At 39.7% G+C, this 13,941-nt stretch overlaps 1 protein-coding gene across 4 annotated transcripts in view; it reads left to right on the forward strand.

Annotated features, from left to right (window-relative positions):
- The window catches only part of Nf1 (neurofibromin 1), a 314,026-nt gene that overhangs the window by 279,725 nt on the left and 20,360 nt on the right, over nucleotides 1-13,941 (forward strand). For all 4 annotated transcript variants that reach the window (XM_029557899.1, XM_029557898.1, XM_008821611.3 and 1 more), the window contains 4 exons: nucleotides 2,947-3,073; nucleotides 4,415-4,546; nucleotides 5,931-6,066; nucleotides 9,151-9,308. In XM_029557899.1, the coding sequence (XP_029413759.1) occupies nucleotides 2,947-3,073; nucleotides 4,415-4,546; nucleotides 5,931-6,066; nucleotides 9,151-9,308 (553 nt within the window). The remainder of the gene's footprint in view (nucleotides 1-2,946; nucleotides 3,074-4,414; nucleotides 4,547-5,930; nucleotides 6,067-9,150; nucleotides 9,309-13,941) is intronic.

Here is a 13,941-nt window from a genome sequence, read left to right on the forward strand (position 1 = left end):
TAAAGGCTCGCATTCTCCCTCCCAGCTTCATAAATGAGGAAATATTCTAAAAATAAGCTTATTTTTATTGAACAATTGTACTTAATGAGAAATCTGTATATTAGTAGCAGGTTAGGAAGTTGGAGAATCTAAGTAGAAGTTTTAGGTACTTGAGTTTACTATTTTTCCCCTTCTGCCTAGTCTTCCTTTAAAATATACTATTGGCACTTCCCCGACCTTGGTAGGGGTTGGATTTTGATTCAGAGTATAGAGGAGAGAATAAGACAGTAATTGGGCCAGCAAGATGGCTCAAGCAGGCAGAAGTGCTTCCTGCCAAGCCTGATGACCTGGAACCCAGAGGGTAGAAGTATGTGTGTAGTGTCTGTCTATCTGTCTGTCTGTTTTGCACATGTGTGCACAAAGAAATATAAAATGTGGTCTGGGTGTGGTTATACATACCTTTAATCAGGAAGGCAGAGGCAGACAGATCTCTAAATTCAGGGCCAGCCTAGTTTATATGTCCAGTTCTAGGTCAACCAGGGTGACACAGTGAGACCCTGTCTAGGAAAAAAAAAAATAAGAAACAGTACAGATTTTTGTTCCTTTTGTTTTGGAGGGAAAAAAAAATAGGTTGAAGTTGTTTTGTTGTTGTTTTGGTTTGGTTTTTTTGAAGATGGAGAAGGAGGGAGGTAAAGAGGGAGGGAGGGGAGAGAAATTTCCTTGAAATAAAATTAACTGAGCTCTGGGGAAAAAGAGAGACCATGGTTTTTGTGTGAGGATACCTGGTCTAAACAGTATTTGTTTAGTGTACATAATGTGGTATAGATGCAAAATAGTTAGAGGTCTAGGAAGTATGGAAACAACTTCTTAAAGGTCAAAGATATCTTGAAGTTGTCAGTCAGCCCTCTGCTCTACAACATGGAAAGGAATAAAGAAGTACCTTGTCCATGTTCACACATCTGATTTGGAACTAGACCTCCCTTTTCCAACTTCATTGCTCTGTTCTGGAGTTGTCTTGGAACAATAATGGCAGTTCAGAGTGGTGGCTAGCTATTGGCTATTTGTATGTTAAGAGAATTTGCAAATAACATAGGTATCTTAGAAAGTACCTGCCTGGCCTTTTTTTTTTTTTTTACATTTATTTATATATTTTGTTGGGGGAGCACATGCTACAGTGCATGTGTGTGGTTAGAGGACAACTTGTAGGACTTGGTTCTCTCCTTCTACCATGTAGTTCTGTCCTTCTACCAGTAGTAGGGATAGAACTCAGGTGGTCAGGCTTGGTAGGAAGTGTTCTTACCCATCGAGCTATCTCATTGGCTCCTATCTTACCATTTTCACTGTGGAGCAGCACAGATGGAATGACTGATCTTGACTCCAGGGACCTAGGATACTATGTGTCAAAATTTGAAAGCTTTGCTAAGATTACCAGAGTAAACTCTGGGATGATAGAATAGGGTTGATAGTACATGCCTGTAGGTCCTACTGCTTGAGAGGCTAAAGCCTAGGCAACACAGTGAGTCCTATGTGAGCATGGTAACAATTAGAAATCAGAAGTAGTAGGGCTGGAGAGATGGCTCAGCGGCTAAGAACACTGGCTGTTCTTGCAGAAGACCCAGCTTCAAATCCTAGCATCCACATGGCAGCTAACAACTGTTGGTAACTCCAGTTCAGGGGACTCCGACATGCAGGCATTGCACTACACGGGTGCACTTACCTACATGCAGGCAGTACACACATACACATTATTTAAAAAAAAAAAAAAAAGATATCAGAAGCTGGGCTTAGTGGTTCATGGCTATTATCTTAGTACTTGAGAAGTAGAGGCAGAAGGATCAGGAGTTAGCCAGCTTTGGCTACATAGCAAATTCAAGGCCAGCCTGAGATAGATGAGACCCAAACCAAAAATAAAAAAGTAGTCAAAAATTATGTATTGAGGCCTAGAAAGATGACTCAGCATTTAAGAGCACTAGCTACTCTTGCAGAGGACCCAGGTGTGGTTCCCAGCACCAACATGGAGGCTAACAACCATCTGTAACTCCATCAGTTCCAGGGGAACTGACACCCACTTCTGACCTCCAAGGGCATTGCATGATACAGGTGTACTTACACACATGCAGGCAATACACTCATACAAAAAATAATAATAATAAACAAAAGTTTTAAATGTATTGTAGGGCTGGGAATATAGCTCAGTGGTAGAGTGCTTGCCCCCCCTCCATGCGTAAAGTCCTAGGTTTAATCCCCAGTAACACACACACACACACACACACACACACACACACTATGTATTATAAATCAAAGCAATTTCAATTTTCTATCATTTTTTTTCTCTTTATCCTTTTATCTTGCACTAATTAATTTCTAGTATCTTAAGTGCTTGTGCTGGTTTGGGTTTTGTCAGCATGACACAAACTAGAGTCACCTGGGAAGGGGGATCTTCAGTTGAGGAACTGACTCCATCAGATTGGCCTATGGTCATGCCTGTGAAGTATTTTCTTAATTGATGTGGGGGGCCCAGCCCACTGTGGGCAGTGCTGTTCCTGGACTATATATAGAAAGGTATGGAGCCAGCCAATAAACAGCTCTCCTCCATGCTCTCTGCTTCAGTTCCTGCCTCCAGGCTCCTGTCTGAGCTCCTGCCTTGGTTTCCCTTGATAATGAACTGTGACTATTAAACCAAATAAACCCTTTCCTCCCCTAAGTTTTGGTCAGTGTCTTATCACAGCAATAGAAACCAGACTAAGTTGGCATTCTTTTGTGAGTTTCTGTAGTCTGACAATAATTTCTCTCAAACTGAAAGAATTACCATGTCATAGCCGTTCCTCACAAACAGAAAAGTAATCTTTTAAACCAAGTGTCTGGGCTAGCAATATAAATAGCTCTGTAGGGTTTGGATTCAAGTACTACAAAATGAAAAAGAAGACATATGACTTCCATCAACTATCTCATGATTGTTTTTAATAGAGTCCAGAAGAAGTGTTTATGGCAATCCGGAGTCCTCTGGAATGGCACTGCAAGCAAATGGATCATTTTGTTGGCCTCAATTTCAACTCTAACTTTAACTTTGCACTAGTGGGGCACCTCTTAAAAGGTAAAGAGGGTATGGTTGCATATACCTTTAATCCCAGCACTCAGGAGCTAGAGGCAGGTAGATCTCTGTGAGATTGAGGCTAGCCTGGGTTTGGCTGGGACTACAGGGAGACCCTGTCTCAAACAAATAAACAAAGCTCTCAAAAACAAAACAAAGGTAAAGAGACCTGATGTCAGGATTTTTTTTTTTTTTTCTTTTTGAAGTAAAATCAAGAAGCCAGGAATAACTAGTAATAATTACTTGAAATAAATTGAAGTAGTAGTAGTAGTAAAGTAAAAGTAGTAGTAAAGTAAAATATACCCATATGCTTTACTTTAAAATGCAAACTATAGCTGGGCGTGGTAGTGCACACCTTTAATCCCAGCGCTTGGCCAGCCTGGTCTACATAGTGAGTTCCAGGACAGCTGTGGCTACATGGAAACCCTGTCTCAAAAAAGACCAAAAAAATATAAAATAAAATGCAAACTATACTTATCTGAGTTGTTTTAATACACATTTGAACAGAACCTAATACCCATGTCAGATGTTGTTAAAAGAGCAAAATATTTGATTATTGTAAAATTCCTCAGTACTGAGAACTTGAATTGCTGTGTCATTAGTTAACAGTACACTACACATTTATGTTGTTTCATTATATACATTAGAAAATGTTAGGAGCTGGAGAGATGGCTCAGTGGTTAAGAGCACTGACTACTCTTGTAGAGGATCTGGGTTTGATTCCCAGCACCCACATGGCAACTAACAACCATCTGTAAGTCCAGTTCCAGGAGATCCGACGCCCTCTTCTGACCTCCAAGGGCATTGCACAACACAGGTGCACTTGGATTCATGCAGGCAATACACTCATACACATAAAATAAAAATAAAAATTTAAAAAATGTTACTGTGCAGATTTAATCACAGCTAGGGATGTACCTTGGTTGTAGAGCATTTGCCTAAAATGCACACGTTTAGGTTCAGTCTCCATCATTACCAAAGGAAAAGGGAAGTTTTCAGTTTAGTAAGCACTAAAGTTCAGATACGATATTCTTTCTAGCATGTTCTAGATCAGTGCTGTATTGTGTACCATAGAACTTCATCATTCTGGTTCTCATGTCTCCAGGTTTCTGTGCTACTTTTTATAGCCAGTCATCTCCAGCCTGACCTCAATGCTAATTCACACTCATCTGGCTTTAACTGCTCATGGCTGACTGCACAGCTTTGTAGCCATGATTTATTAATGTGGGGCAGTCTGGCCAGAACGGCATGTAGTGATGTGTTAGAGCTCCAGTTGTTCATCACAGTATAAGAACTCAAATACTTGTTCCTAGACTAAATGAACTTGTTTTTATTTTTTTATAGGGTACAGGCATCCTTCACCTGCCATTGTTGCAAGAACTGTCCGAATTTTGCATACACTGCTAACGCTGGTTAACAAGCACAGAAATTGTGACAAATTTGAGGTGAATACGCAGAGTGTGGCTTACTTAGCAGGTAAAAACACAAAAGAAACAAAATTAATCTGTGTCTTAGAATCACCAGAAAATATCCATCTCTAGCTCAGGATCTTTCAGCTGGTGACTTGGCAAAGCACAGCATTCATAGTCCAGTCCTTTACTGGTTTCAGAATGTTGAAGGTTTTGCCGAAACATTTTTATAAAAGAATTTGCATTAAAATGTGAAGTGTGTCCCTTTGTCATCTCTTGTTCAGGAAGCTGCAGGGGCTCCCCTCGTTTGCCCTGAAGTCTTTTTGTCTCAGCCGCTCATCCTGGGCCCTCATGGCCTTCTTTCTATTCTGCCCTTATCTAAATTTCATAAGCCTCATTTTCTTTTGCCTTTCCAAATGGGCAGGCTATTTAAGCCACTCTAATTGCTGTCAGGTACAGGGGCTTCTCTTAAGGTCTGTCCCATCCCCACATGCCACTGAACACCTCCACTTGTCTCCCTGATATTTCTCTACTGCACTCTACTCAGTACAGCTTTGAGTGTAGCTGCTTGATGGAAAGTGCTGATTCTCATTTTGTAGATTTCCATCTTCTGGCATCATTTTTGTTTCTAGCGTGTAACCTTGAACAAATCATTTTACATGCCAAATCTTTTTCCTCAGTGAACTTCATAATACCTGTCCTGCCTTTCTTTGTGATTATTGAGACCAAATATGCACTCAAGCACTTGAGAAAGTAAGGTGCTTATTAGATGTCTTAGTGTAACTTCATGTTTACGTACAATCTTCCAAAGTAGACTATAAACTCTTAACGCTGTCTGTCCTGACTGTCTCTACACTACAGCCTCACACTCCCCAGAGCTGCTTTTTATTTATTTTTTTTAATTTATTTATTTATTTTATTTTTTATTTTATTTTTTTTTTTTTTTGTCTTTTTGAGACAGGGTCTCCCTGTAGCCCCAGCTGACCTGGAACTCACTATGTAGACCAGACTGGCCTTGAACTCACAGGGATCTGCCTGCCTCTGCTTCCCGAGTGCTGGGATTAAAGGCGTGAGCCACCACACCCAGCTCCCAGAGCTTTTTTTTTTTTCTTTCTTTTTTTTTTTAATGTGCATGAGTGTACTGCCTGCATGTAGATAAATGCACCTGTGTCGTGCAATGCCTGCGGAGGACAGAAGAGGCTGTCGGATCCCCTGGAACTGAAGTTACAGACTGTTGTTAGCTGCCATGTGGGTGCTCAGATTCGAACCTGGGTCTTTTGCAAGAATGGTCAGTGTTCTTAACCGCTGAGCCATCTCTCCAGCCCCTCCCAGAGCTTTTTATATGCACATTTAGTACTAATATCTTCTTAAGAAGATTAGAAGAAATGGATCCTGTTTTAGGTCACACTGTGTTTGTTAAAGTTTTTAAGCTGTTTTCTTTTTCCTGTTAGCTCTACTCACAGTGTCTGAAGAGGTCCGAAGTCGCTGCAGCCTCAAGCATAGGAAGTCCCTTCTTCTTACTGATATTTCAATGGAAAATGTTCCTATGGATATATATCCCATCCATCACAGTGACCCTAGCTATAGGTATGTGCACATGGTCTCATCATTACATTATTATACTGAGTTTTCAACTTTCCATGCTAATGGGGTCTAACAACAAAGTAATCTACAAGGTAATAGAAAGGAATCTACAGATCCTCTAGGAAGAATGTATATCAAAACTTATTCTATAAATATGCATATTCTATAAATATGCACAAACCACTTGAATAATGAAAAGAGATTGCCTTGAAGGTTTTTGTTACAGAAAGGGACCTGGGGCAAAAACTGATGTGAAATACAAGGAACATTGCATTGCATGCCTAAGGATAAAAACTAAGTGATATAGACTGGTAAAAACTGGAGCATTCAAGCCAGGTGTGGTGGTACGCACCTTTAATCTCAGAGGTAGGCAGAGCTCTGTGAGATGGAGGCCATCCTGATCTACACAATAAATTCCAGGCGAGCTGTGGTTACAGGGAGAGTCTGTCTCAAACAAAACAAAAACTCACAAAAACATGAGGATGCCCTTATCACTGACCTTAAAAACCTGTCAGTTAGCACTCATAGCACATCTCTTTATGATTGCAGCATTTGGGAGGCAGAGACAGGTGAATCTCAAGGCCAGCCTAGTCTACATAACAAGTTCAAGGCCAGCCAGAGTTACAAAGTAAGACCCTGACTCAAAGAGCCAATAATAATAACAATAATAACAGCAACAATAATTTAAAGGTTTAGATACAGTATAAAATAGAAAAAGTAATCCTCTGAGATTTCCTATCATTAAACTTCTTAACATCCTGCTTTTTTAATGTAAAAAGTTCTCCACAGCACCTCACTGAGACTTTAACAATGTTTGGAAGGAAGCTTTCCAGAAAGACAGTGTTCAGCCTTCGGGCACTCCCATGAGTGTATTTCTTTGAGCCTTCTCCTTTTTTTCTTTTTTCTTTTTTTTTTAATATTATTTTTATTTTATGTATATGAGTGTATCGCCTGCATGTATGTGAACGCACCCATGTTGTACAATGCCGTGGAGGTCAGAAGAGGGCATCGGATCCCCTGGAACTGGAGTTAAGGACAGTTTGTAGCCACCATGTGGGCGCTGGGAATTGAACGTGGGTCCTCTGCAAGAGCAGTCAGTGCTCTTAACCGCTGAGCCATCTCTCCAGCCCCAAGCCTCCTCCTTTTTATACAGACAGGATAAGTGAGTTTGTCTAAGCTCAGGTACACTTAATGTTAATTGGTTTTTAAACCAGTAGTACAGTTGCCTATTTTAGACTTTATTTTCCCCGATTATAAAATTCAGTATAGTAAGTTCAAGAGATCTATTATTCAACACACAGTTAATAACTGTGTATTTATTATATACTTGAAAATTGTTACGATGGGAGATTTTAAGTGTTCTCACCATACTAAATAATGAACATGTAGGGTAATACATGTGCTATGTTAACATATTTTAAGCATTCCACCCATGTACATATTTCAAAATGTTATGCACAGTAAATATATACAATTTGTACTTGTCAGATTTAATAGTTAGGGCCAGGTGAGATAGTAGATGCCTATAATCCTAACATTTAGGAGATGGAGGCAGGAGGATCAGAAGTTCAAGGTCATCATTGGCTACATAGCAACTTTGAGGCCAGCCGAGGCTGCATGAAACCCTGTCTTCAAATAAAACACATACACATACACACAAAATAAGGGGCTGGAGAGATGGCTCAATGGTTAAGACCACTAACTGCTTTTGCAGAAGACTGGAATTGAAATCCCAGCACCCACATGGTGGCTAACAACCTCCCTTAACTCCACTTCCAGGACATCTGACGCAATGTCCTCTGCAAGCATTGTATGACATGGGTGCACTTAATAAAATATTTAAAACAAAACAGAATAAGCTGGGCAGGTGATACACAGTGCTCCAGAGGCAGAGGCAGGCAGATCTCTGTGAGATGGAGGCCAGTCTGGTCTACATAGTGAGTTCTAGGCTAACTGTGGCTACAGAGAGACCCTGTGTCAAAAAGACACACAAGCACACATACAAAAAATAAATAAATAAAAGGGATGGGGGCTAGAGATGTAGCTCAGTTGGTAGAGTGCCTTTCTAATATCCATAAGGCTCTGGGGTTGATCCCTAGTACTACAGAAAGCTGTAATCTCAGCACTGGGGAGTTGGAAGCAAGAGAATCAGAAGTTAAATGCCCTTGGTTATATAGCAAGTTCAAGATCAGCCTGGTATACATGAGGCCCTGTCTCAATCAGTCAGTCCATTAATAAATAATTCAGTGTTATGAGGTTGGAGAGATGGCTCAGCAGTTAAGAGCACTGGCTGCTCTTACAGAGGCCTAGGTTCATTTGCCTTGTAAGGATATATTAGGAGTTTGTACCCTAAGAGCCAGGTACAGTCCTATAATGCTACTAGTACTCCAGAGACTAAGGTAGGAGGACCAGTTCAAGACCAGCTTGGACTTTATAGCAAATTCTAGGCAAGCCTTGGCAAATTAGTGAGAACCTGTCTTAAAAACAAAAACGGGGCTGGAGAAATGACTCAGTGGTTAAGAACACTTCTCACTCTTGCAGAGGACCAGGATTAGCAGCTCATGACTGTAACGCCAGTTGTATGGGATCAGATGCCCTTTTTGACATCTGTGGGCTCCAGGTACACATGTGATACACACATACATGCAGGAAAAACATTCATACACATATAAATAAATAAATAAATCCTTTGTCTTTAAAGTTTGTAGTCTATAGCCCTTTAAGTTCAATTTTCAGGACTAGAGAGGTGGCTCAGCAGTTAAGAGCACTGGCAGTTCTTACAGAGGACCCAGGTTCCGTTTCCAGCATCTACATGGCAGCTAACAACCATCTGTAACTCCAGTTCTAGGGGCTTTGACACAGCTCTTCTGCCCTCCATGGACTTCGCAAGACATGGGTACACTTACATACATGTAGGCAATATACTCATACACATAAATTAAAAATAATAAAATATTTTTTAAGTTTTAAAGTACAATTTTCAAACTAATTGATTGTCATTATTGGGAAATAGGATAACTATAAGGAATAAGCAAATGATTATATTTGTTATCTTCTTAATTAATTTTTCTTGTTTAACTCTCTCAGGGCACTAAAGGAGAATCAGCCATGGTCCTCTCCCAAAGGGTCAGAAGGGTACCTTGCAGCTACCTACCCAACTGTAGGCCAGACCAGTCCCCGAGCCAGAAAATCCATGAGCTTGGACATGGGGCAGCCTTCTCAAGCCAACACAAAGAAGTTGCTTGGTTAGTTTACCTCAATATTTTACAAATTTTTAAGTTATTGTTACTCTAAAAAATGATCAGCTACTTTCCATCTTGGAAAATTATTTTAAACTGTTTAGGATTACCAAAATTTCCTGTTTTTAGGATTTTTAAAGGGAGTCTGTTCAGTGCACCCTTATCTGTTCAGATAGAGAAATGAGAATGGGACATTGAGACAGCTCTGTTCTGCGTTTGGGTTTTTTTCTGCTGAAGTACTATGGCTTTTAGTTTTTAGCAGCAGATAATAGTAATAAGAGTATCCTTAGATACCGAGAAGAAAGGAAATATTGCTGTACAGGGTCTATAAAGAGATACCTCCATAAATTATCATTTGAAAGCAGAACGTGGCAATATGTATGAAACCAGTCACCATGGTTTCATCTTGTCTACTTAGAAAAGACAAAAAAAAGCAAGATACTTTATTTTTCAATTACTGTAAGAAGATATGATTTCTTTCTCTAGCCCCAGCTGACCTGGAACTCACTATGTAGACCAGGTTAGCCTCCATCTCACAGAGATTTGCCTGCCTGGGTGCTGGCATCAAAAGCATGAGCCACCATGTCCGGTCTAATTCTTTTTTAAACTGTGTATGTATATCTGTGTGGCTCTCTCTATATCTATGTCTGTGTAGTTCAGAGGACAACCTTGTGCTGTCATTTCTCACCTTCCACCTTTGTGTGGGTTCCAGGGATTGAACAACTCAGGTTGTCCAGCCCACACAGCAAGCACTTTTACCCACTGAGATATCTTGCTGGCCAAGATATTATTCTTGACATTTACCACTGCTCAGTTGTATCAGCATTTCTCTATGAGAAATATATGTAAAATGCTGTGAGACCCTTTCCTGTTCCAGTAACTGAAAATGAATTCCCAAAGGAAAATCCTCATGGATCGTACCTCCCAACACGGAGCAGGAGCAATGCAGCTCTTATGACCCATTGGTTGGCATTTTAATTGTTACTCAAATATATGGTGGTCTTTAATCAGTGATCGATATGTGAAAGTGGATTTCATTTGCCCATGTAAACATACTTAAGTATTTTGAAATAGTATTGGGGAAATGTTTGTGTTCATAGGGAAATTAGTGAACAAAGTATAACATAAATTGCCTTCTCGTAAACCTTGAAAGAAATAGAAATCCCAAACACCAGTTACTGTTACATAGGTCTGTTACCTTTCATTTGAGTTCCCTTCTGATAATCCTTTGTCATCAGTAATCTCTAGGAGTTTCCTGGTTACTTTGTGTTTTGTTATTATGGATTTTTTTCATGCCAAGGAAGTTCTGAGTAAAAAATTAACCGCAAAGAAAATGCAGTATTGAATTCATTCAGACCATGTTCTGGGTGGAAAAGATAGGATCTCTGACCTTCAAAAAAGGGCTTCAACTTTGGTGACTGAGACTTCAGATCAGCTGATGACAGTAATATCTTTCAGATGGCATTAAAGTGATAATGTTTTGATGTGTAAACTGAGGATCTGGGGAAATTAGGAAATTAAGAGGTGACACTTGAGCCAAGTCTTAAAGATTTAATATATGCTAGGTAAGCAGACACAGGATAAAGAAGGGCACGCATTCAAGAGAGAAAGGGCAGCCGAATAAAGAAGTTAGAAAAGCTCCTGGCAGTGGACCATAGTCCTGTGGAGAAGCAGCATAAAAAATGAGAATAGAGGAGAACAAAAACTCGATTGTAAAACACTTTGTATACCAGGGTAAGAGTTTTAGCCTATCATACATCCAACAGAAATCTTTAATAGGAATAGAACAAGGCCAGATTTTATTTTTTGGAAAGTTTCTGGCAGCAGTGTAGAGAGATCTTTTTCAAGGGAACCATTTAGGAGATTGATAGCAATCTAAGCCAAAAAAAAAAAAAAAAAGTGCCAGCTTAAACTCAGGTAGGACCTCTGAGAAGATAAAGAAGAATCAAGTTGAGGTACATTTGCAAAGAATGCACAAGATTTAGCACCTAACTGATTGAATCAAGTGGGAAAAGAGAAGACTGTAAAGGATATCAGAAGTTTCTGGTTTCAAACTCTGGTTAGGTGCTGCCTGTGATCCCAACACTCAGGAGGCAGAAGCAGGTAGATCACTAGTTAAGAGGCCAGCCAAGGCTCCATAGAATACTTGAGGCCAGCCTGGGCTACATAGGGCCCCTTGTCTCAAAAATACATATATAATATTTATACATACATACATACATACAATACATACATACATACATACATACATACATACATACATACATTTTTAAAGCCTTGGCTGGACCTATTACATTTACTCAACAGTCCCACTGCTGAGTACATAACCAAGAAAATCAAATCAGTATGTTGAAGGGATCTCTATACTCTCTGTCTCTATGTATGCTGCAGGACTATTCACAACAGCCAAGCAATGGAAGCAACCTCAATGTCAGTCAACTAATGAATGGATAAAGAAAACATGGTTTTTAATCCAGATATACTTTAAAGTAATAGCCATAAAAAGTGAAATCTTACCGGTAGTGATCACACATACTGGTAGGATAGGCCGAGGCAGGAGGATCTGAAGTTTGAGGCTAGCCTGGGCTATGTAGCATTTAAAAAAAAAAAGTGAAATCTTGTAATTTGTGACAACATGGATGGAATTGGAGATTATATTAAATAAGCCAGGAACAAAAGCATAAGTACCACATGATCTCACTCAAATGTGGAAGATAGAGTAGTGGATCTCATAAATACTGAGACTAGACTGATGGTTACTAGAGACTGGTGACCATCTTTCTCTAAGGAGAAAGAAATTCTGGTGTGCTGATGCACAGTGGGGCAACTGTAGGTAACAATGGTTTTCCATACAGTTCAAGAGCTAGAAGACAGGTTTTTCATGTGTTCACCATAAAGAACTGATGGCTATTTGAAGTTATATATATTTACCCCTACTTAAACATTACACCATATATACCTGCACCCCATTAATATGTATGATTTTTATGTTTTTGTATATTAGTAAATAACTGTAATATTTAAAGACCCAAATGTATGTTGTCTATGAGAAACTCAATTCAAGCTGGGCTTGGTGGTACATACCTATAATCCCAGCACTTGAGATGAACAGGCAGGAGGATTGTAACTTCAAGGTTAATAAAATATAATAATATATATTAAAAACAAAAAGACACAAAAATATGGGGATGGTGGCACAGACCTCTAATCCCATCTATAAAGTGAGTTCCAGGCCAGCTGTGACTACAGGGAGACCCTGTGCTCAGCGGTTAAGAGCACTGGCTGTTCTTGCAGACCTGGGTTCGAATCTTAGCACCCACATGGCAGCTAACAACTGTCCATAACTTCAGTTGCAGGGGATCTGTCACCCTCTTCTGACCTCCACTGGCATTGCATGACATGGATTGCATGACATGACATTGTCTACATACATGCAGACAATACACGAATACACATAAAATAAAAATAATTTTTTTTAAAGGCAGAAAAATATGTAATGAGAAAACCTGGATCAGGGCATGGTGGCACACTGTTAGCCTCTGCAATCAGGAACTTGAAACGAGAGGATCAATGAGTTTGAGGACAGCCTAGACTACAGGATTGAGATGCTGTCTGAAATTAAAAAACAAAAACAACAACAAAAAACACCTGGCTTGAAATAGTGATTCCATTCATAGAAGGCAGAACTAAGATATTTAAAATACACAATAAACTTAAATTAGTTGATATGATATTTGAGATCTCTTTGAGGCATCCAGGAGTGTATCCAAGGAGTAAATGACCAGTGGCATTGTTAGACTTGACCATCGATAGTTGAGCTGTAGGAGTAGAAGGTGATCCCAGCAAAAAGTACAGAGAATAGGGTAAAAATGAAGGCGAGAAGGGTGGGAGCAATCAGTGCAGGTGATGTGTGATCAGGAAGGCCTGGTCTTGTGCACTTAGAGAAAGCACTGTTGGTTTCAGGAAAGCTGCATTTTCAGCCTGTTTACTACAGGATCCCTGGCCATGTGACCTCAGACTAATTATTTAACCACTCTTGGCTTCTATTTGTATGAAAGGAAGAGACTGGTCTAGGTTCTTCTAGATTTTTTTGTCCTTGATATTTATGATTTGTGAATATTTATTAGAACTAGTGTATTAAGTCAACATACCATTGTATTTGTCAAGTGTTCACTTGTCAGATTTTGTTATAGTGGCTTCAATTCTGGCTTTTCAAAGATGATACACTTGCTGAGTGTGTTGTGCTTTAATTTTAGCACTCGGGAGATAGAGGTAGGTGGATTGCTGTGAGATTGAGGCCAGCCTGCTCTATGTGGCAAGTTCCAGGCCAGCTGGGGCTACCAGGAGACCCTGTCACAAAAAGACCAAAAAAAAAAAAAAAAAGATACACTTGAAATATGCATTCAAACTGTATGTTTCTTTATTAAAAAAATATTTTATGCCTGGCATGGTGGTGCATGCCTTTAGTCCCAGCACTGAGTTCAAGGCCAGCCCGGTCTGCATAGTGAATTCCAGACCAGTTGGGGCTACAGGAGACCCTTTCTCAAAAAGAATAACACAAGAAAAAATATATATTTACTTATTTATTTATTTATTTTATGTGTATGAGTGTATTACCTGCATGTAAGTGCACCCGTGT

The sequence above is a fragment of the Nannospalax galili genome, unplaced genomic scaffold, assembly GCF_000622305.1.
Source record: "Nannospalax galili isolate Female #2095 unplaced genomic scaffold, S.galili_v1.0 scaffold8, whole genome shotgun sequence".
Lineage (NCBI taxonomy): Eukaryota > Metazoa > Chordata > Mammalia > Rodentia > Spalacidae > Nannospalax > Nannospalax galili.